Source organism: Talpa occidentalis, unplaced genomic scaffold (genome assembly GCF_014898055.3).
Source record: "Talpa occidentalis isolate TD23 unplaced genomic scaffold, MPIMG_talOcc4v2.1, whole genome shotgun sequence".
Taxonomy (NCBI): Eukaryota; Metazoa; Chordata; class Mammalia; order Eulipotyphla; family Talpidae; genus Talpa; species Talpa occidentalis.
In genome coordinates, this window is record NW_026555331.1 from 142,756,601 (window position 1) to 142,781,815 (window position 25,215).

The following is a 25,215-nucleotide window of genomic DNA, read 5'->3' on the forward strand; positions in this document are numbered from 1 at the left end:
CCTCTGTGGAGGTGACTTTGTGGGCAGGTTGGGGAAATAAAGCAGTGACATTGAAGCATGGGGCATAAATGTGTATTTTAAAATTTTAGTGGCATTTACTGGGACTTCTGTTAGATATCCTTTTGAGAAAGCAGAGGAGGTTTTCACAGGAGAAAAACTGTTAAACAGTGTTCTTAAAATCAGAACAGTCATTCCAATGCACAAAAAAAAAAAAAATGATAGTAAGGCAATAAACAGAGACCTCACAGAAAGGTATGTGTGATAACAATACATTGGATGTATGTGTCTACATCTGTGGTGGACTGGAGTGAGGGACACCCATGCTGAGAGAACTAGTATTGTGTATACAGAAATGAGATCCTGAATCAGGGCAGCAAATATGGAAATGAAGATCATTTCCATGAGAGTCTTTAGATGGAGGGAGAATTGTCAAACCTGTCAGGAGAGGGAGAAATCCAAAGGTAATTTCAAAGAAGGTAGGTCTGAGGAGCTAGAAGGAATATCTCTCCATTGCCCCAGATGGGGAAAGATTTCATTCTTGGGTGAGTGTGTGGGGAGTGTTTGATTTCAGGTAGAAAATCATCCCCATGAAGATTCCCTCCCGGTATTTTGGAGATAGAAAATTTCAATCTTTGTTCAAAAAGGAAGAGAAAATATTATTAAAGAGCTAATTTTGGGCACACCCAATATCGTGGTGATAACACAAAACTGAAGGTGGATGGCAGGGGTAGTGCCAAGAAAGGAAGTGTATAGAGGGTGAGAGCTCATAAAGACTTAATGGAAATCATCCAAGGAAACAAACAAACAAAAAAAAACAATATTAAGGGTATGGGGAGAACCAGGAAGAGGATGGCATGCCAGCATTGAGTGGGCATTGAAGGCTTGTAGGCAACATTGGGACTCAGTGGAACTTACTCTTATTCTTTCCAGTAATGGGTTACCAAATTCTCCTGAAAGTCTGTAGAGCAAATACTTCTACCCAACAAATACTTACTAAGCACCAACCAGTTTCCTGTGTATCCAGTAAAGATGGACTGACTGCATAGATATCTCTACACAAAGAAAAGAACATCAAAGCATACAGTGGAAGGAAGGATGGCCCTATAGTTGAGGACATGGGTGTTAGCATTGGAGAGCATGCTATCAAATCCAAGGTCTGCTACTTATTAACTCTATAACATTACAAATTATTCAGTCTTTTGAATCTTCTGTTTCCTCATCTTTAAAAAATAAGGATTTAAAAGAATTTAGAAGTAATAATATCCCTCTTATAGGGCTAAAAGGAAATAAAAAATAAAATATTGCATAGTACTAATCATCTAGCATTTATTAGATAATTATTATTTATTGAGTTATTTCTTGACTGTTATTCAATAAGCATCCCCGTGGTTACTATTATCTAATTTTATTCTCTGCAACCCACCAAGAATTGAAGATACATTTTATAATTACCATAAATCAGAACAAAATAAAAAACACAGGGTTTTCTTTGTACACATCTCAGAGGATACAAGAGCCCTGGGCAAGATGAAGAGAAGGAATTTGCAATCGAATGAAGAGTTATAAGCAAGCAGATGTGATAGGCAACAAGGTCTGAGGGAGGATTGCATTGTCTTAGCTAAAAAAGTAAATACCAATTCAAGTTGAGCTCTTCCTATACATCTAGCAAAAAAGATGTTGAATTTTGGTGTCTCTCTGAGAATGTTGCAGTGATGTTTTATCCTTTATCTTTAATCTGACATGCTTTCTGGGTGCTGGGCTCCATTTTACAACAAGGAGCTCTCTCACGTCTCCAGACAAGAACTCATTACATTTCCACCCCTTGCTTTCCACACCCAATGTGAGCCCCACTTTCTAGACAGAAGAAAGGCCCCTATTGTAGAGTTGTGTTATCACATTCAGGGACTCACAGACATAAATAATGGGAATGAAAACATTCTTGTTGTTGTCATTGTTCATACATTTTTATGGGCCTCTGAAATATCTTAATGATTACACATTTAAAAGTAAATATTTTTACTACACTAGAAAAACAAACAATTTTTGAAAATCCACTGAGTCTGTGTTGTCCCCTCCCGGAATTATGTCAGTGAAACTCTTTTACATGATTTAATAGCATGACCAATCAACGTTTATAACACATTCACACACACACACACACACACACTATTATTCACAAAGCTTAGCACTGTGACCTTGAAAGTTTAAATCAAAATTTTAAATACAGTCTATGAAATATAACCCAGAATTTTATCTGAGGAATTTGATTTAGCAAAAATAGTTCTCAAGTGGAAAAAAAAAGTACCAAATTTTTCATCTAATGTTAGAAAGGGAAGGGAACTATCATTTGTTTAGCATTAACCAAGTGCCAGCACAGGCGAGGCATTTTATATACCTTCTATCATTTAATTGCCAAAACAACCCCCAAAACCTTTCCTAGTCTCTTCAAGTTGTTACAACAGAATACCAAAGGTGGGATGGATTAAAAACAACAAAAAATCACTTCTCACAGTTCTGGGGTCTCGGAAGGCCAACATCAAGGTATTGGCAGACTCAGAATCTCATGAGGATTCACGTCGTGATTCTCAGATGCCACATCTTCACTGTATCCTCATGTGGCAGAAAGGGCCAGTAAGCTGTCTGGAGTCTCTCTCATAAAGGGCACTAACCCCATTCATCAGGCTCCCACTCTCATGACCTGTTCATCAAAGGCTGCTCCTTCCTCCTAACACCATCCCCTTGGTTAGTTTTCAACTTATGAACTCTGGGGAGACACCAACATTCAATCTATGGCAGGCTTGGAAATGATTGTTCCTGTTTAACAGTTGAGGAATCTGTGACTTTCAAAGGTTAGGCAGCATGTCCAACTTCACACAGCCAGGGAGCACCATCAGTTTCTGCCAACCCCAAATCTTAAAACCTCTCTACTGTAACAGATGAATCAACGGGATTTCTCACATACAACTGGTTGTCTTGGCTGAAGGTCCATCATCTCTACAACACTAAACTAATTCCCGAAGATGGGGGGAAATCATTTAAAGCAGTTTTATGGCAACAGTTATATGGCAACTGTGTCTACACATTGTTTTGTTTGCCCTCAAAAAAATCTCCCATTTCACAGAAAAATAGCAACAAAAATCAGGTTCCCCACCCCCCAAGCCAAAGAAAGCTGTTGGTCTAACTGTGCTTGGCTTTTCTCTAGATTCTTCCCAATAAGACTGTATTCACCATTAGGACAAGGACTTAGTCACATTATCACTCACAAAAGCTTTTGGCTGTCACTAACCTCATAGATCATCTTCTGCAGTGGAATGTTACTTTTTCATTTTTGGACCACACACTATTTTGAGTCTCTGATGAAAGCTATCAACCCTCCTCCAAGAAAAATGCATATGTGCACCCAAAAACTTGGCGTTTACCTTCAGTGGTGTCATGGACCTCCATCCACAGACCTCCTAGGGGCCCGTGAACTCAGGGCCAAGAATCCCTGATCTCATGAACTTGAAAAGTTTCATTTTACATATGAGGAAACATTAGTCTGAGGATGTTGACCTCCTCAAGGTCATCCAGCTAAGCTGAGGCAAGTCTCTTGCACAGTACAGATCTGTGAATAAATGGAACCACCCGAATTTTGCTATCTGTACAAAATGCCATAGCTTTTGAGTAGGAAAAAGGATATACTGTAATGTATCACATGTAGGATTTTTTTTAATTTAAAAATCATTATGGATATTATTTCTAAATTAATGGACATCAAATCCGATTACTTCAGAGTAAGTTAGTTGAAAAACAAGGTAAGTAGATAGGCAGAATAAAACATTTATTAGAAACCAGGAGTCAAATTTTGCCTTTTGAGTCAAGAAGGAAAAAAGAACAATAGTGATTTTGTGAACAGAACCCTATTTGCCATCAATTTTGGAAGTCTTTTATTTGGTATGTATTGTCTTGGCAAGATTTCTTTAAACAAAAGTTCATTATGATATGAAGTTATTATGAAGGATTTCTCCATTTTTACCAATTTCATTTTAGCAATCCAAACTCATCTAAGGATTTTTCTCTGTAAATGTGAAAGAGATAAGAACTGATTTGATTCCTTACAATGATTTCACATTTTGCCTTTATTGCTACTATCTATTGGGGAGGGTGGAGCACATTTGGGGTGGAATAAAGACTTGACACCTTCTAGAAAGCCAGATCATGTAGAATTTGGTTTGAAACCTATGACTTACCAAGATAACTATATTTGACTTCTCTAAGCCCATATCCTATTAATAGTTCTTCCTCATAAGGTTTCACATAGGTTGTAAAACACTGGATGATTGGTTGATATAGATAGATGGATGGATGGATAGATAGATAGATAGATAGATAGATAGATAGATAGATAGATAGATAGATAGATAGACAGATAGATATAACATACACGCTATGTAGATTGAGACATGATGCATATATATATCATATTTATATATGTGAATATATGATTGGTGCCAGTAATTATTGCCTATCACAGCTGGTTTTGGCTGGATGGAGAGCATGGCAAGGAAGTTGCTATCAGGAAGGTCCTCTCTGGAGTTATCTCCCAGGAAAGGAGACCTCTTGGCAGCTACCATCTGGGGGTTCTGCATCACTAAATATGGGGCATAGCCCTTAGGCCTCCAGTCAGTTTGATGTTTAGTCTCTACTCTGTTCTATTCTCTTTTAGCTACCACCTAGAAAGTGATAGAATTATGGATAGGAAGTCTCCATGCAGAGAAGAAATCTTATACCTCCTTATATGTAAGTCTTCTTTCATTTCCCCCATGGGTTAGAAATCAAGATAAAGATTCAGGATAGTCTGGCATCTAACTTATCAAGGTCATTACCCCAATAATTTGTATAGCTAATATTCAATGAATGATACTTGGAAATTTTTTTTGCCTTGTGGAATTATCATTTCTTTTCTCCTATTATATCATCTATGGTTTCAATACTAGTAAAGCAGTAAACAGAAGTCTCTCAACAATATATGGAAATATTATACTAATAGTAGAAGAAAGTTATGGGCCTAATTTTTACAAAATAATTTTAATCATCTTATTCTAAATTAGTGACTATTCATGTTGATTATGAAAATTTATTACGTACAGACATTATGTGATCTAGACAGAAGTTGTAAGCCATCATAATGCATACTCTATAAACTTATCACTCAGCTGAAGAACTAAATCATTTCCAATACTACCAATACTCACTGCAGACCCTCTCCAATCCCACCCTCTTGCCCCTTTCTCCACAAAGGTTACTAGTATACTAAATAATTCATTTATTTGAAAATAAAAGTCTAAATTAGATAATGTGAATTTAGGTGATTGCAGGCATTCTAAAGTTCTCTCTGGACTCTGGTGAAGGTGTTAAGTCCACTGTTGTCTAAAAGGACTAGTTTGCCTTTCCAAATTCTCAGGGTCAATGGAGCCCATAGGCTGTCTAAGCCTGACAACTTTGGAGGGGAGTTCTAGCAACAAAGAATGCCATCAAAATCAAAATGTAATGAAGGCTATCACATATGTATGTGGAAGATATTTATTCTGCTTGATGGTTCCTTCGAGGGTGACGCAGGTGTAAGAGATCGGCATTTGTCACCATCATTTGACCAGGTAGGAATGGCAGATGGGAATGATTAAAGACTATTCTAAATTCTTCATCGAGGTAAATAGATTTCAACTGCTTTGAAGTCTTCTGGGGAAGTTCTGATAGTTATTATCCCAAAGGTCCTTAGCAGTGTTACAAGTACCATTGGGTGTGACACTTGAGCATGTTGAAATGAAATAGTGGCTGTGTTCGTGGATTCTCATTCATCTGTGAATGAGGTTAGAGAAGAAGGATGTACAAGCTTTGGGAATAAAATCAGTTCTTTTTACTAGTTTGCTATCTAATAAGTAATATCCATCAACAGTTGGAAACACAATTTTTAGTCAATCATAAATCTTCATTAATTCACCTGCCTCCATTTTACATTTTGCCATTTGTTCTGGGATTGCAGTAAAGTATAACAACTGTTTATGAATGAAGGATTTGATTAATGTGTTAAATAGGTCAGCTACATTCTGGCTTAGTTTTTAAATACTTGTGAGTACACCTCTTTAAAACTTTTAAAAGAACATCAGGAACATTCACTTACAATGAAGGCTAAAGTGACTAATTATAAATCATTTTTAGTTATGCAATTTTTTTTTAAGATTTATTTTATCTATACAAGTGCTGGGGTACAGGCCAGATGCACGGGAGGGTGAGAGGACTCACCAGAGACAGAGCGGGGAACAGAGCAGGCAGACTGATGAAACACACTGCTGAGGGGAGCAGCGGGCGAAACAGGAGAGGTCTGCCATGCCATGTGGGATTCTTGCCAGCCGGCCGGGATCGAACCCACGCTGCAGAGGCTGCGAACAGCTTCACAGTGTGGTGCTCAACCACCTGCACCACCAGAGAGGCCCTTTTACTTATGCAATTTTTAAACAAGTTTCTAATGTTTTATTAGCTTAGTGGAAGGTACCAGATATACCTGAACATTTTTTCAAATGTTCTGTCCAGCTAGTCTAGATCGGTGACATCTGACATTACATTTGAGGCTACTACCAATTGATTAAGTTGAAATACAAGGCCTTATTTTCCATTTTAATAAGTCCCTACATCACATACAGTTCCTTTGTTGGAATAAAAATCTTAGTAAAGTACACATCAGCCACTATAAATAGCAGCCAAAAGCCTGTACATTCAGGAGAGTCTCCAGAGAGTGTATTTTAAACCACACATTGTTTAGAATAGGAAATTCTTCCGATGTTCATATTTTCCATTGTGGGTGTACAGCAGCTATCCATGTACATCTTCGTGGGCTTCCACTTTCCTGTACCATTTAGGACTCCAGCTGATCACTTCCAGGAGATTGCTCAATCTGTGCTTTTTATTTTCCTAAGACTAACCTGGGTCTTACTGTCCACTGGGAATTTTGCAGACTTTGGGGGCTCTCCAAATGAAAGCTCGATGACTCCCAGGGCCAGCACCAGCAACTCGGTTATGAAAGAGTTCTTTATTTCTGGAGCTAGTAGCTCCACTGTGCCTACTTAGAATAACAGCCGCCAACCCATTTTTGATTCCCACAGAAAACCTTGCACTGTTGGCAGGTCTTTCTGGGGAACTTGAGAGACTTATATGGAAAATAACTGAACAGGAAGTGAACAAACAGACGAGCAGGATGAGATGATGGGTTATCATGCTGGTTGGAAGACAAGAAGCCTCAGCAGGTATAATTACAGGCATCTTTCCCAAGGCGCTGTTGCAACTCCAAGAGATGGCCTCTCCCTCTCCCTCCCTGCTCAGGCCTTCTGTTTCTTTAATCAAAACTGTTGTGTAAATCTTGATGCTTTTTTAGTGGGGCAGATGTGAGGCATTAAATATTCACTCACCATTTCCCTTTCCTTGATGAAGAAGAGGAGTAAGAAACTACTGTTAAGGAGCCTTGGACAAAATGGTGATACAGAGTTGATGCCTAAACATTCTTCCCTGAAAAAGCCGGTGACTCTTCCTATCCATGAAAGTCAAACTTCCCAACAACATGTATGTTCTCTGAGCCAGCATCCTTGCAGTATATCCAGCAACCCAGGGAGGACCATTACCACACATACCCAGCAGTTTCTGAACTAAATGGAGTGGGGTTTGTGTACACCTCAAGACTGAAGCAGCATAGAAGTCCCCAATCCTTAAATTTCTAGGTGCCAGACATCTCAGACACATGAATATAAGTTTTACCTCATTGTAGCATTTGTCAGAGCTATGGTAGAGCATTCTTCGGGGTGGGGGGGCATACCTTTCACCAGGGGGTTGGTTCCCAGAAAACTGGGGGGCTTGGTTTCCAGAAGAACTCTGTCTGAAATCAATGTGTGCTACCACACTGTGTGGTCATAAAAGAAGACTCTTGCACCCACCTTCCCTGAAAAGGTGGCAATACAGATAGCTGGGCCCCAACTTGCTAAGCAGTATGTCCAGGGGTTTGTGGACAGGGTCGAGTCAGAAGCCTTGTTGCTTCCATCAGCCCTGGTGCTTGTCCTCTGCATCATGCTGTGGCCAATTGATGCAGCTGCCTCTGACTCTGAAAGGAAAAAAAAAAAAAAAACAGTGTTAGATCAACAGTAAAAGAAAGAGTGAAGATAGGAGCTTTCTTATCTGGGAAACAGAACTAATGCATCTCAGGATGGCTGAGAAAAATTAAAGGAAATATCACAAATGTCATCAAAAGTGTAAAGGGACATACACATGACTATTGTTTGTCATGTGGAAGCACCTATAAAATCCATTTTAACTGGATTCACTCCTGGTTAACTCTGTGAAGTTGCAAGTTCTATTCTAGCCATAAACTGTGCGCACAAGAATCTTCACACTCTTCATTATCTTAGGCTATCTGGCTGGACCTTGGGCATCTAGGTTTTCAAAAATCAGAAACAGAGCAAATGCTATCAGATGTCACCTGTCACTTTCCCTAGAGGCTGTCACTTCCAGAAATGTCTTAGAACCTCAGCTGCACAGTGGAAGAAGCAAAGCCATTTTAGCTTCCTTCTATTCCCTTCCTTGTAAGTTGTAAATGGTGGAGCAAATTCAGAAAATTTTAAATGACGACTTTATCCCTCACAGAATCAAACCCTGCTGTTGTTCTGGTTTTGCATCTATGTTGGCAAAGGTCCTCAAGCTTGGAGGAATTCTATGCCTTTTCCTTCCCAAGCCTCTGGGAACTGGCAAACCATTACTTGAAGAACCAACCCAACAGTCATCCTTTGGGTAAAACCTTGCCAGAGGTCCCCAAAGTGACTGATTTCCCACCTTGGGTCTCCCATATCCCTTTTTATGTATACTAACTACTACTACCTGTTTTATGTGCTTGTTCACATCTGTTTCCCCCTCCCAAATTGAAAGCAATACTATATCAGAAACAACATCTTACCCATTTTAATTTCCCCCAATGACCATTAGAATGTTGAAGAAATAAATGAACAGATACTTCCATTCATATTTGTGCACCAAGGCAGAACTCTGCTCAATTCACTAAGGTGTTTATGGGGGCATAGAAATGTTAGTGAACTTTGTGATATTCCCCATGCCCTAGCTCCACCCATAGCTTCCTTCGGGCGCACTCCCTCTTGTGCTGAGCCACGGGGATTTTGAGTCCGTCTCTTTTTCTCTAGATATGTGAAACTCATCTCATGTGTTTCTGTGATTATTAAAGATAATTGAACTTTTATATCATGCAATTTTGACCATTACGCTTACTTCGCTGCATTGTGGAGGCAAATGATATCAATGTGGGAAGAGTCAATTCCCTTTGGCTTATTTACTGCTCCAACCCTTAGGATTATTTGCAGTTATCATCTATTGGAAGACCAGATAATTGTCAAAGTACAGGGTTTACAGCAAACCCTGGGGAATCCAACAACAATGAGCAAACTGTATAATTTCAAATTTCTGTAATGAAGGCACACATTTATGGTCCAGAGGAGTAACTGTCTTCATTAAATCCCAGGAGGACGGGCAGAAGCAGATAAGGGATTACGCCAAATCAAGGTAGTATTTATCAATGCTCTTTCTGAAACAGAGTGTTTAATACAAAAGTCGGATCTAAAGTTTCGATTCTTAATAGTGGATTGTTTTCTAGTATTGGAATGTAGTAATGAACCAAGAAAAAGGGAAAAAAATGAATGAAGAACTACATTACAACTCCAGACATTTTAAACAAGATATGGAGGATTAATTTTGTTTTCAGTGAAGTGGAGCATTTTTTGTTTTTGTAAGTGGTTCATACACCCCCAAAAGAACTATTTGCTAGAAAGCGGGGGAGTGTTTATAAATAACTATTAGTCAACTCTAAGGTTCGGATGAATTCAGTCAGTATTGACTTTGCTACAACACATTCTACAATAGGCATTGATTTTTCTTAACTATAAGATTTGTTAATATAAAATGTGTAATTAAATAAAGTCAGTGAACTGGAACACCCAGAACACATAGACCCGGAGGCACTATAGAACAGTCTCAGAATTGTAACATTTAATTTTATTTTTAATTCTTTGATCCACTGGGAAAGAGTCAGAAGGAAAGATAATTTTAAGCTATCCTAGAAAGACTCAGAATTCTAAAATACCTAGGAGAATCTCAGATTACATCAGCCCTCTCAGCTTTGTAACATATTTCAGAAAGCTGAATGGGTATTTCAGAGCACTGGCTTTTAAATTTGAAGTGACTGCTACTCTTTGTAAAAGTATCATCTATTATATTTTCTTTGTTGTCTTCATGAGGTCTTAAAATTAATAAGTTTTCCAGATGGCTTTGGCTTTTAAATGAGAAAAATGAATCTGACTTTTTTATTAAATGTTTTCAGTAAAAGTCCTGCTTCTAGTCTAGAAATTAGTAAGCAAAAAAGAGTTGCATTTGCTTTTCTTGTCTTGGTCCTAATAATAGCTTGATTTCATTGCTCAATAACTTCAAAGTGAAACAAGCTCCTACAGTTGAAAAGCTTCTCATAGTTTATTTCTAATCTCCACTATCAGACCGCCACCATAAAGGCACCCAAGAGGGCCTCCCCGGTGGCGCGGCGGTTGAGCAGCTGGGCTGCGAAGCTGCCCGCAGCCTCTGCAGCGCTGGTTCAATCCCCGGCCACCAGGCGAGGGTCCCACATGGCGCGCAGACCTCTCCTGCCGCGCCCTCTGCTCCCCTCAGCAGTGTATTTCGTTAGTCTGCCTGTTCTGTTCCCCGCTCTGGCTCTGGTGAATTCTCTCACCCTCCCACACTTCTGACTGTACCCAGTGCTTGTATAAATAAATGAATGAATGAATGAATGAATAAATAAATCTTTAAAAAATAAAAAGTCACCCAAGAATTCAACAAAAGAACACGTTTAATAAATTCAGCACATAAGATTTATTTATTTTTAAATATTTATTTATTTATGCATGAACCAGGGTACAGGCCAGATCCGCGGGAGCGTGAGAGGATTCACCAGAGACAGAGCCAGGAACAGAACAGGCAGACTGACAAAATACACCGCTGAGGGGAGCAGCGGGGGAGACAGGAGAGATCTGCTGCACCATGTGGGACCCTCGCTGGCCGGCTGGGATCAAACCCACACTGCAGAAGCAGCTGCTTTCACAGCACGGTGCTCAACCGCCTGCACCACCAGGGGAGGCCCAGCACATAAGATTTAAATTGCATTTGACAGGTGTAAGCAAGTGAAGTCTAATTGTAATCTATTGCCTTCCTCAGTTTGGGCTGTTCTAACAGAATACCATACATGGGCAGTGTCACCAACAAATGTCTATTTCTGAAATTTCTAGAGATGGGAAGTACAAGATCAAGGTCTTGATCATCTATGGGGTTAGAAAATCTGATGGACCAATGGAAGAGATCTGCATGGATGTTAAATCTAAAGCCAGGGTTGACCCTGGGCATAGATAAGATAAATCTTAGTGTTTGTTCAGTTTTGTAACATGAGGCAGGTGTTTCATGTGTCTCCTTGGCTTGCAGGAAATAATCTCCATGATGATTTCACCACCCTTTGCTCTGCCACCACACTCATGAAACAGTCCTAGGTGACAATGATATTTCCTGACATTCTGGCTTGGGGGTGGAGGGTTGCCCTGGCTGGGAAATAACATCTCTCCATGCACTGAAGAGGGAGGTCATCCATGCTATCTTACTTCACTAGCATTAATTAGCATTAATTGGCATTCTGATGTACATATCAGCCTCTTCTGTGTCTATCAGTCTCGCTGAGACTTTTTACGTCTGAGAAATTCCAAGATCCAGTGTCTGGTGCAGCAGAGCTTCTAGATCTTGTACATGATGGATACTCCCCAAAAGTTGACTCCATGGATTCTGGGGGGACCAGCCAACTGACCCTCTGTGCAGCTCCACTCTTCACTGTTGTCCCTTTTCAACCCAAAGAGCAAACGAACAACAAACATTTATTGGGCATCTGTTCATGCCTTACATTATTGTAGGTTATAGAATAAGTTTTAGAAATATCCCTATGAGCAAAAAAGGTTATAATTTATTTGGTGATCAAAGGCATGTACAGATGAACAAAGAATAAACAAGAGTCTATGTCTATATTCATCTATGTATAGGTAATGTATAGCATAATCACATCCTGCTTCATGTGTGATAAGTTAATTACAAAATATTTGTAATTAACTTGTCATTTATATAAAGTAAATAATGAACACTAAGGCAAAGCATCAAAACACACAATGGACTATTTCTAGAGAGATAGAAACAAATATATGCTTCAATCCAGCTCTGACCTTCCCCCCAAGACAGAAATCAATATTCATTTAGAGTTTATATGGTATCACTGGTAAAAACCGGATTTGATTCCAGCTATAAAAGCCATGTGTAAATTGAATATCCATATGCGTAAAGTGGACACCAGCAAATAAATTTATGGTTGTGGAAATATTTCGATACTTTGAACTAGAGTGATACACATGGAAAATTCTGTGGCATATGTTCTAACATGCTTCCTTTGAAGATTTGATCTTTTCCCCCACACTGGAGCTATATCTTTAGAGTCCCCGTGGTAGTTTCTTAATTTCCTTCACAGTTTAATTGTATCTATGTACAACAAATCTGCATTCAAAAGTATATTACTATGGTCTGGTTTCCGTTTCCTCTGGGTAGAAATCACATCCTCCTAGACACACTTCTTTCCTGGAATTATATAAGGTATAGATTATTTTTTTATACTAGACCAGAGCCAAGGTTTTAGGATGTGCACCCAGAACCATTCCTTCAAGAAACTGTTGTTAAATCTCTATTCCCAAGCACTATTTTACTGTTCTAAAGCTGTATTTCAAGCTGGAGGGCCGAGAGGGAGTAGGAAGCAAGAACCTTTTAAGATAGAAACTTTTCCCTCTGGGAAAGAAAATAGTCCAGCTGGTTCAAAACCTCAGATTTTCAAAAGAGCTTAAAGAGTAGACCTAAATAATTGTGCAGAGTTTAAACAGAAAGGGGCAAACTTAAAGCAAATTAACTGGAGGGCCTGGCCATGATGACCACGTAGCAATTTCTCAAATACATGCAAACAAGAATGAGCTCAAGCTTTCTCGTCTTTTCTCCTAACATGACAGAGAACAAAGAAATAAAGTCAAACGTAGGGAGAGGTCACAGGGACAGAGCAAGACACTGGTTCTTTGAAAAATCACTAGAATTCAGAGAAGCGACAGGAATTTGAAAGTCACTCCTGATAAGGTAACTAGATCTACTGTGGTGATTGTTTCACAATATATGCAAGTATCACATCATTATGTTGCACACCAATATACTGCAGTAAAAAAAAAAATTAAATAAAAGGTATTTAGAGAAAAGAAGAAGGAATAACTTTGTTGAGTGAAGGCAAAAGGCTTCAGGAAATAACAGGTAAACTCTAGCAAATTCCAATTATCTTTCACTGAACAGAAGTTCCCTTTATGATAAATGTTGAGGTGCATTGCACTGATTGAAGAGGTGTGTTAATTTGCCAGTGGGAACAAAACCAGAGGTTAGCATATGCTTAAGGGAAGAATTAGCAAGGAAATGCATTGACTCCAGAGTTGACCCTGGAGAGAGAAGATCGCTAGCCTTCCTTTTAGCTGGGCCAGGGTTGGATAAAGAGCCCACATTTCACCATGAAAAACACAGAAACTTCAAGCCAGAGAGAGATACAGGATGTAGAACACCACACCCACCCTACCCCTCCTCCATTCTATTTCATCCTAAAACTAAATACACACCATGGTGACCTGCTGGGTTGGTCCAGATAAGTTATCAGAGAGAGAAGGAGAAGAATCATTCAAAGGGTCAGTTCAGAGGAAAGTGAATTGGACCCAAAAGAATTCTGAATAGCTGCCTCCAGCTGGGGAAGTAGAGGGTGTTATCTTGGAACACTATAGATGGGGTACTATGTTCTTCTGAAAGTTATTTCTTAATGGTGAATATTTCTTTATTTCTGTATGGTGAGCACATAGATTTTCATTATCATCTTTCTTATTCATGTGAGTTTATCTAAAAGATTTAAGAATAAAATGTAATTTTTAAAGGGAATGGAAACCCTATATGTATTACCCATGTACCCCAGTCCGAATCTACCTATGGAAGTCGATAGAATTGTAGTACTAATACTATCATTATTAACACAACCTCCTCAGGCAGGACTAACACCCCACCCCCAGCAAAGTCCACTCTGATAGTTTCTGGAACTCTCTCTCTCACACACTCGTGAATGGCATTTCCGACTATCGCGTGCAACCTCTGTGGCTCCTTGCTGCTAAGACCCAGCCCCATTGATGCCTCCTCATGCCCACATGCCATGAGGTCATTTGCAGAGGACCCTCCACTACCACCACCCCAGCTCCCACCCTGAGACCCTGGGCCTCTGAGTCACAGACACTGTCTCCAACCCTTGTGTTACAACTTTTCAAAGGACCAAAGTGGCCTAGCATTCCTTCTGCCCTCGAGTTCCAAGCCCATGCTGTGTTCTGTATACAAGTTGATATGGGAGCCTTTTCTGCTGCTCTGTTACCCTTTGTCACCCAGCACCAAAGCTTGGCCTAAATACAGCAAACAGGAACAGCTCTGGCTTCTCTGCAGCCTGCCTTTCCTCTGGGCACAGAGCTGTATAAAAGCATAACTGGTGCAGCCTAGAACCTTGAACTTTGTGTTGCCTCCAAGACATCATTAGAGTATTGAAATTCAGGTAGGTGGTTGTCAAAAGATCTTTCTCCACTTCTGAAATCAGATTATGTGTCCCCCATTTCCTATTTATGTTACCAAGATCTTCAACAAGAAAATACCATCCTGAATATCCTGAAAGAGTTAAAATAGGAGCCTCTGGAAAGAAAGTACGAATTTCTCTATATTAAGGGTAACTCATAGGACAAGAATAACTTTACCGATACATGCTGGAAATTGACTGACTAAGCAATAAATCGGGAGAAGAAAAATAAAACCCTGAATTTAGCACCAAAATGAATACATGAGCTCTCTAAGATGCTCGATGCGAAAATAACATTTAGATGTGTTAACAGCACATGGCAGACTGCACTGGGACTTCATCCAGGCACATTCAGCCTCGGTCAAGCCTTTATTATGTGCAATTTTGGTTTCCCATTTGAAGAGTTGTTATATTTCAGGCTGATATTATAAAAATGGAAAATAGGCATTGGCGTCTGGCCTAGAAAAGATGAGACTAAAGGATGACTTAATGCGTGCGGCCCTAATAGGGATATTGGATTTCTACTTCAGCAACAGGAAGTCTAGCTCAATAATAGAATAAGCTGAACATCACATAAGAGTGATTAAACCCCGGGCCCTCGACCACAGGCTGCCACCGGTGAGGGATGGTGGACTTGATGTTCTACTCATCTCAGACTACTACTCACAGTCTATCTTACATTCAAATTTCATGTCCACCTCTTTCTCCCTTTGGGACATTCCAGCTGTCTCTGGATCCCCACGGAACCTAAGTCGTGCTTTGCTTACAGTAAAATGTTCAAATGGTGCTATGTGGGGTTAGATGGAGGAAAGTACTAGGAAGAAACTATACAGCCCACCATACAGGGAAACGAGAGTCTAGCAGCGCAAGACACGTTACAAGCCAATGACAGATGAGTTAAGAGAATTGTCAGCAAAGGCTGTAAGGACTCAGGAAGGACAGGAAACGGCACTGGATAACCAGGATGAGGGGGAGGCTACGGCTTTCCATAGCAGCCCACACATTCCTCCACCCCCACCCAGCCCACCACATATTCCTAAAGAAAGACGCAGTGGGAACTGAGGGTATTAACAAAGACACAACTGGGGAGAGAGGCAAGAAAAAGATACTGCTGAAAGGCGGGGAGAGAGAAGAGTCTGTCTGTCGTTTCTGGGAAGGGAGATGCAAAAAGGGAGGATTATTTCCAGGGAAATTTCCTTCTGAGGATCCAGTATGGAGTGGTATCATAGGACAACAGGAACCAACACTGCGAGTGCACAAGCCTAGTGCCAGGCACGGGGGATGCTGGGGGCCCGAGATGTCATCAGCTATGCAGGGAAGGCTGTGGGGCACAGGGGGAAGCAGAGACTCTGCCTGCAAGTATGTGGTTAATCCCTTTACTTCCATTCCTTCCCACCCTTTGGAAGCAGCTGTCTAGGCCAGATCTCTGCCTCATCCTCAGAGTGCAGGGTCTATAAATTTCTCTCCCAGAAAATTTATCTCCAAGAATCGTTTTTGAAATCCTCTTTAAAGTGCTTGAACTGTTGCCTCCCACATGAAGAGATTTCCTTTGGGTTAAAGTAAATTTCTGTAGATGAGTGTGTGTGTGTGTGTGTGTGTGTGTGTGTGCGTGCATGTGTGTATAAGTGCTGGGGGGCAGTACACAGGGCACTTCCCACATACCTCTTTTCCCTAGGGAATTCCTCCAAGGTAGAAGCTGTTCTTAAATGACCATTGAGACTGAAAAGTCTGGAACAGATCATGTGGTTTGCTGTCCTCCGTCCATGAAGTCAAGTTATTTTTCAAATCATATTTTATTAATAAAGGACCACCCTGTGGTGGGAGCTGTTCCTTTCTCTTGCACTGACCTCCCTCAAACCTTCCCAGGCCAGATTCTCTTTGATGTAACATTAAACAAAGTATCCAGAAGTGGAGGATGCTCTGAGTCCCCCAGGCTGTCATTATCCCTTGCAGGCGAGTCCTGGGAGGCCACGTGTGGGGCACTTACTATCTCGCTGAGGGATGACCCAGCAGGTGCTCACACTGCCAACGTGTGGGCACTAATTCAGTTCTCAGAGGCACCACTTCTGGAAGCTGGGCTCTGGGTCCGCCTGTCTGCTCCTCGGTGAATACACATAGGCCACATCTCTGCAGGAACAAAACATGCCCCAACTTACCTTCTGGTACCTTCCGGTACTTTCTGGTAACTTCTAGTATGTTCTTTCTGATTCCTTCGGGCTCACCTCTCCAGCCCCAGCCAGCCTGACCTCAAAGGGCTTCTTAGAAGCTACTTGTTCTCCACTCATGATTCTCTCATCCTGTTGTCCCTCGAACGCATCTGATTTCCCTTTCATTGGTCTCTGCGCACCTGTTGCCCAGCGGCGTCTGACCCACATCCAAGACCCATTTCTGTCTTCAGTCTTGTCATGCCACCTGCAAGGTGGCACAGTTCAGGACACCCATTAGCTTTACGATATCACAAACGACACAGAGGGCAACTTCCCAAGTGGACGCCATTAGGAGCAAGAGGCCAGCTGAGAGTGCGTGTGTTTCCTTTTGCTAACTTTACAACTAGGAAAATAGCTGAGTTTATGGAGGTCGTTTATACAGCTGGCCATGAGTATACTTTGTGGAAGTCTGACTAAATTAGCATGTTAGTGGGAGATGACTAAATTCTTGCTGTCCTTCATGGAGGGTAGGCTGTGGGGGGAGGGGAGGGGGTGTGGGGGTGTGTGTGAGGGAGGGGAATAGGGAGAAGATGAGAGGGAGGGAGTGGGGAGAGAGAGACTGGCCAAACCATAGAATTTTTTCCAGGCCACTCCATTTTATGAGCCTAGCCCAAATATGCCAAAACTACACTCACTACCTCAATATCAGAATGTGGGAGGGCTTGGGCGGGGGGGGTGGAAATTAGGAGGTGAAAATGTTTTCCCAAAGTCAAATGAGTCTCATAAGCAAATGTATTAGTTTTCTATTGCTGCTGTAACAAATAGCCACAAACTCGATGGCATAAAACAGCACAAATTTATGATCTACCGTTCGGAGGCTAGAAGTCTAACCCTTAACTAAAATTGAGGTACGGGCAGGACTGCAGTCTTTCCTAGAGGCTTCAGGGGAGAAGCCACATCTTGGTCTTTTTGGATTCTAGAGGTTTCCACATCTCTGGATGCTTGGCCACTTGCTCATCTTTGTAGGCATGTTGCATCTCTCTGGACATTCTTCAGTTGCCCTGTCTCCCTCTGACCGTAGTCAGGGAGAGTTCTCTGACTTGAAAGAGCCAGATGCTCAGTGTGAGCACATCTGGAAAATCCAGGATACTCCATAAGAAGGCCTTAAACTTAATCACTTTTGCAAAGTCCCCTCTGTCTGTAAGGTAGCACAGGATTAGGACATGAATGTCTTCAGGAGAAACATTATTCTTCCTTCTGTAGTCAGCCATTAAAATATTTTGAAGGGCCTCCCCTGGTGGCACAGTAGTTGAGCACTGGGCTGTCAGGCTGCCCGCAGCCTCTGTAGCACCGGTTTGTTCCCCACCCTGGCTCGTACCCCGGCCACCGGGCGAGGGTCCCACCAAAAAAAAAAAAAAAAAATTGAAGGGAAAAGAATTAAATGGACACAATCTGGTCGAAAGAAGAATAGCAAAATCCCTTACACCTGTTTCTACAACCACTCTAGAACATTAAACTCAAGCCAAGTCAGTAAGTCCAGTTTTTCCTGCCACTCAATAGTAAAATGTCCTCTTTTGATATGATTTGGTAGGTCACAAAATTTTCCACATAAATTAATAATAACCATCACAGACCTCAAAATAGAGCCTACTATCTCATACCAAATAGCAACATTCTACTTTCAGATAGCAGGTGGAAAATTTGTATTTTATGAAAGTGTTTATAGGAAGGCAGACATATCTCCATTTTTCTGAGTGTCTCATGTGCTTTAAAGTCATCAATATATGTTGAGTGATACATGTACAATCAGGCATCACTTAACAACAGGGATATTGAGAACTATCCCTGAGAATAGCATTGTGAGCTGGTCTCATGACTGTGCTAACATCACAGAGTGTAATTACATAAATCGAGGCAGTATAACCTACTACACACCTAGACTACATGGTATAGCCTCTTGGTACATGTGGTCTGTTGTGGACTGAAGCATCTTCCAAGTATTGTGTGTAAGCAACACTTGACTGGAGTCAAAGGAATATTTAAATGTATATTGTCATCATGGTAGATGGAGGTAGTTAACTTTGAAGTTCATTAAACTATATTTACTCTCTAAACTGTGACTTGGATGACAGCATAATATTGAGGCAGGCAAACAACCAAAAATTTCTAGTTGATGGAAGCACATGTAATCCAAGTGAATCAAACTTCACGTTGACTGCAAAGGCAAGTTGACACAGACCTGCTCCTTGACGTTGAACCAGTGGCTACAAAGCTCTGTGCTTCTGTCCTCTTGCTTGGGACATGAATGTGTAGAACTCAAAGATTTTTTTTCATTCTATAAAGGGGTTCTCAGCGTGTGAAGTTGATTGCTTCTCCTGCTCTTTACTAGAAGAATTTTATTATCCTCTTGTTGGTGGAGACCTAAGCTCTTCTACTCATTTGACAAAAAAAACCGGTCCTGTGAGGCGCTCGGCACCCATCTGTTCCCTGCTCCTTGGAGATGGAGAAATGTATTCATAACTCAAGCCGAGGCGAGTGTCATATGCAGATAGAATCAACACCACCCTGTCCTCAGGGGCTGGAATTTGGTTTCCTTCCAAGCTTTTGCTGACCAGGCTCCCTTACCCGGCTTGGTGGATGAGATCACCACCGAGAGCCATGGGTTCAGAACCCCTGTTGCAACATGCTCCGAGGCAGACTGTTGCCCTCATTTCACCAAGGCATGAGCACCCTACACCCACCTGTGCAATCCAGCATATCAGTGGTGGGGGGAAGGGCTGGAGCTCTTCTTCCCTTTGCCTTTAGTTTGCATTTTTATATCATGCCTCTTTCCCTGGATAAAAAGAATAAGAGAAGTTTCTCAGATTTGATTTCTCAGTGGGAACTGTTTGCTTTGGAAGCCATCTACACCCCTGCTAATTGAGAACAGAATTGAGGGCCTGAGAACTGCACCCAGATGAACTTTCGGGTGGACTGATTGCCATTGATCTCCTTAGAATGGGATTACGTACACAAGTAATACCACACGGGAGCAACTATTTCTCAAAAGCCTGAGCACACGGATCAGTGTCTTTTCAATGGACTAGTCCTTTACTCGGAATGCTTATTAGTAATTAATCATAAAAAGTTTTCGTTATGAAAGCTACTGGCATTCCCGATCCTTATTACCTAGGAATAACATTCTGGAAATCTCGAAGCCATCTAAACAGGATGGGCCTCTATTAGAGAGATTACAGTAAAAAATAACAATCAGCTCTCTGATGATCCTGTGTGGAGGGGAAGGGTAGGGAGGAGTAGATTTGGCCCGGGACAAGCCCAGACTTTCGTCACAGGGACAGACCAAAGTGTTAACACAAAGGGAGAACACGGGAGCATCCTGCACACTCTGTTTCAGCCACAGATAACATGGCACTTCCGCGGACCCAGCCCGCACCCTGACCGCCCGCGCCCCGGAGGGTCTCAGCACCTCCAACCGATGCTGCCCCTTCCAGCTGCAGACATGCTGGGGGGATCTGGATCCCAGGGAAGACGAAGCCTGGCCGCGCTCTCCCAGTGAGTGCTCCCTGCGCCTCTTCGGTCTTTTTTATTTTATTTTATTATTATTTTTTTTACAAAGAAATTGTTTTACAAGAATTAGTTTTAATGGTGGCAGTGAGAGGAGAGAGGTGAAATCAGGAAGCAAAGGGAGGCAGTGAGTATGTAAGTTGCAGACCTGTATGAAACTTTCTGTTTTAAACTTCTGATTATTCAGAGGGTTTTGCCTAGTTTCCGTTTTTATGGTGGTTTGTAGAGCATTTGCAGGGGGTTCTATCTAGACTCTGGGTTTCTGGACTCCAAATACTGGCCCACAAAGCATTGTGTTTCTAAAGATCTGCTGTTAATTTAGACCTGAGCCTTCTGCTCAGAATGATCCATGTGCAGGACTCAGAGATCTTGGCTAAAGCACACATTGCCCAATCCTTAAAGTCAACAGTCCAAACCCCTTAATATACTGACCCTCTGACTGTAACAGAGCAAGACCGAGAGCACATGATATTGATCAGGGAATTGTTCAGATAACAGCTCCAAGGTTTAGGATCCTGCAATCCTGGAATGTGAAAGCTAGAAGGGGCCTCTGGGATTGTTTGCAGCAAAGCTCTCCTTCCATAGACAAGGAAACAGAACCCACAGGGACCTCCACTCATCCAAGCCAGACAACTGTCCTCAAAGCCAATGGCTTCAGACCGGCAGGCGAGGGCCCTGTGTGCACAGGCGTTTATGAGGTTTGGAAAACGCGCTGGGTCTTGGGAAAAATTACTGCGCACCAGTAAGAATACCAAATGGGCTTTCACTAAATCTTTCCCATTTTTGAGAGTTTTGGCATGGATTCAGCATGACAATCGCTGCTCCAGTTGTTCCAGCATTTGTGCAACAGTTAATTAAATAAATGGAGGAACTCAGAAATGAGACCACATCCACTGTATTAGCAGATCTCTTGGATAACCGGTTTCTGTAAGTGTGAGCCCTTGAGTGTGTTGTGCGTAAAGGGACTTTTGAGGTTATCTGCATAGCCCAGTAGTTATCAAACTAGTTGCTGTTGTTGCTGTTTCGGCAAATTTAATCTTACAAGGAATTCTATTACCTAAAGGACACAGTCTGGTTAAATAAATGGATTTGGAGGTAGAGCTCCTTGGCCCTACTGCCATCCTCTCCCCATCACTTCCCTAGTGCACCCCACCCACTCCACTGAACCTGCCCCCGGAATCCTAGGTCTCCATGGAAGGGTTCAGGAGCTGTAGGTCTTGTTTATTACCTTCATTTCAGATTTCAGATGAGGAAACTGAGGCTGTGCTCAGTATTGTGATGGTCAGCAGTACAGCCTGTTAATGTTAGAAAAAGCCAGGTAGGGTCTCTCTCTCTCTCTCTCTCTCTCTCTCTCTCTCTCTCTCTCTCTCTCTCTCTCTCTCTCTCTCTCATCATCATCATCTCATCTTGATTCTGCGTCATTTATGGATCTCTTCTGCATTCCTGTGGGCATTTCCTGAATTTCAACAATTACTGTCACTCACCTGCACCTGGTCATTGCTTCCTATCTGATCCCATCCTCAGTCTGTCTCCCTTGTCTGTTCCTGCTCCCTCCTCCCCTGACCTTTGAGGCTGTTGCCCACCCTCTTTAATATGGCGTGCAAAAGTTCTCTCCAGTCTGTCTTCCCACCTGACCCCACCCCCATGCTCTGTCCAGCTAAATCAGATCACTCTGGTTCCCCAAACTCACCTGTATGTGCACCTCCATTCATTGGCTTGCTTGATTCCCTAATGGGAACACCCATGGTGCCTCAGTTTCCTGCTCTGAAATGAAGGCAGATTCCAAGGAAGTTTTGGTGGAGTGGAAAGTGTGGGCAGAGTAGTAAAGGGGTAGGGAGTCAGGATGGGGGTGAGCAATGGGGCATGACTGGGGGGCATAGTAGGCTGAGGACCTCTAGTCCATCAGTTTCTGACTTCTGTCCTGTCCTTCAAAAACCTGATCCAATGCTACCTTCCTCCACAAGCCTTTCTCCATTCTTCTTTTCCCTCCATGCTAATTACCCTTGTCAACCTGTGTATAATTAGCCTTGTCCTAAAGTTAGTGGTGATGAGCGTGCCTGTTCTTCTCTTCCTACCCTACTGTTCCCCAAAGATGGTGATTCACCTGGGCAAGAAATATATTGAATCGTCAACTTTGAATTTTCAACTTCCAGCTTGATGTCCATGCTCAAAAAATAGTCCTTAAATTTCCTCTAACAAATGAATCAAACTAAGTTCATTTAAGTTCACACTTTGCAGTCATTTGGACACACAAAGCTTTTTCACTTTTTGCTTTGGAAGATGTATTAGGTTAACCACCAGAACAGGTGCCCAACCAAATGGAGTCGAAATTCCTTTGTATTTGCATCAGAATATGCAAGACCTTGTCTATGGAATTTATCTCAGTTTCATCACCTACAGAGGAAGATTGGCAGGGTTTTTTGTTGTTGTTTTTTAATGAGGTGCATTAAAATTCCTGAATGCCAAGACCTACAGAGTCATGCTATTTTCGGGAGCAGGTGTGAGTAGCTACTTCTTTAGATTTCAAGATGCTGTTAATTTGTTCCTAGTAAGGTGATTGAGAGATTCTGTCACTTGCTGTGTAATATTTTCACTGCTACTGATCCCATTTTCCCAAAGCCCTAATGAAGTCTACCTGAGTCAAGATTTCATGTCTCTTATAAATAGTCATGTTTTAGTCCATTAAGAGTTAGCTTTCTTTTTTTTTTTTTAAAGATTTCTTTATTTATTTATACAAGCACTGGGTACAGTCAGAAGCGCAGGAGGGTGAGAGAATTCACCAGAGCCAAAGCGGGGAACAGAACAGGCAGACTGACGAAATACACTGCTGAGGGGAGCAGCGGGCGCGGCAGGAGAGGTCTGTCACGCTATGTGGGACCCTCTCCGGGGACGGGGATTGAACCTGCGCTGCAGAGGCTGCAGGCAGCTTTGCAGCCCAGCGCTCAACCGCTGCGCCACCAGGGGAGGCCCAAGAGTTAGCTTTCTCATAAAGAAATCTCCTTTCATATAGCCTGAGGATGAAAAAAGTGTTGTTCTTGGTCATATTTTTTAACAAATGGGGAAGAACGTATAAATTTTAAAACTGTGGACTCAAAGAAATATAGGAAATTAGTTTACCCCACTGTTTCCTAAGGAAATGGAGTTTAAAACATAGAAGGGAAATAAATGATTGGCAGAATTTATAAGAAGAATAAATGTACATTAAAACTGTTCAGATTTGCAAAAACTCTAGGAGTATCTGGTTTATCCAATCTTATTGGGGATACAGCATTACAACTTTCCAGCAAATTTGAAAAAAAAAAAAGGAAACTGTTTCTTTTTCTTCTTTAAAATAGCTATCACGTACATTTAAAACACTTTACAATTTACAATTGCTGTGAGATGTCATTATGGATAGTTTTTAAGGTCACGCTATGAAATGATAGTACCTCAATGGGTACACTGCCACCCAGAAATGGATCTAAGTATTATGTTCTGTCCACCATCTCCTTATTTATGTCTTTTCTCTCTTTGAATTAATGTGAATGCTCATATACCTGGCAGTCCCGTTCTGTTATGCTGAAGCCAGAGATATTGGAGACACCCTTCGTGAGTTCTGTGTTCAAAGTCAAACTCAGTAGACCAGGCAGAACAGCAGGGAGGGGGCTTCTCTCGGACCAAGTCAAGGGCAGATGTGTTCTGGGACTGTTGGCTTAGATAACAAATTGGCCACGTTTGCTCACTTTGGTGTTCCAAGATTTGGTTTTAAATGATTGACTTCTCTAGACCTCTTACCTGGTGAAGGCTGAAATTACTGCTTACTCTTTGTGGATGAAACATAAGAAAGGCTGGCAGAGAAATAGGTAATTGTGTTTTGTGCATGGGGAACACTCTAGAAGGGGTACAGCTCAGTTGCTTCTGCAGTGGTGACAACACCAAATCTTTGTGGAGGTGACCATGACTTTCTGCATGTGTCTTCCTGGCCGTCCAGCCACAGTCACAGGACTAGGGACCTAGTGGCTACAGACCTTTGTTCCCCTCTTCGCTATTTACTCATTCCTCTTTCCCTCTCCTAACTTTTGACCTACTCCTGTCCTTGAAATGAGCCCTTACTTCAAGGTGCTTCTTCCCTCCACCCAGCCCATCACAGATGACTATGCATTCACATATCTAGCCCTGGCAAGAGGAATGGGGGTGGGGGGTGGCCTGGAGAGGTGCTCCTCTGCCATCTGGAGGCGAATATGCTCCAGGCAATCTGAACTGCAATGGTGAAGTCTTTTTCCCATAAAAACTTGGCTTCCATTCTCAGTAGTAGCTTTGGCTGGTCCTTAGGTGGTAAGCTGGAGGTGGTGGTGGGCTGGCCTTGAGATCTCAACTGCCATGTCTAATGATGTTTGAAGTTCCAGAAATCAATGTGCAAATAAGGTTTGGGAAAGAAGCTGCTTCAATTCATTGCCAAGCCTAATTGAATTTTTAAGATGATCCTTAAAATATCTGTAAGCCTCCATTTCCATGCATTTGTTCAACAAATATTTATCAAGGGGTTCCTGTGCTGGTGAGTTCTGCTGTTCTAGGCACTAAGTATAAAAAAGGGCAATGTGTGGGTTCCAGGTATCTAGTCTTTTATAGCCACCATGTTAAACATTAAATCTTCAGGTCTTATGCATCTTATCAATGAAGTCTGTCCCTTTTTTACCAACCTCTATTTCTCCCACTGGCAACCACTAGTCTATGTTGATGTTATTTTTTTTTTTT

The 25,215-nt window shown here is 41.7% G+C and overlaps 1 protein-coding gene across 7 annotated transcripts in view; it reads left to right on the forward strand.

Annotated features, from left to right (window-relative positions):
* The window catches only part of CALD1 (caldesmon 1), a 170,521-nt gene that overhangs the window by 83,722 nt on the left and 61,584 nt on the right, over positions 1 to 25,215 (forward strand). For 2 of the 7 annotated variants that reach the window (XM_037513547.2, XM_037513555.2), the window contains exon 1: positions 20,213 to 20,469. The exons of the other annotated variants lie outside the window; for them this stretch is intronic. In XM_037513547.2, coding sequence (XP_037369444.1) covers positions 20,393 to 20,469 — 77 coding nt within the window. In that variant the 5' untranslated portion in view covers positions 20,213 to 20,392. Of the gene's footprint in view, positions 1 to 20,212; positions 20,470 to 25,215 lie in introns of those variants that run through there. 7 annotated transcript variants of the gene reach the window in all.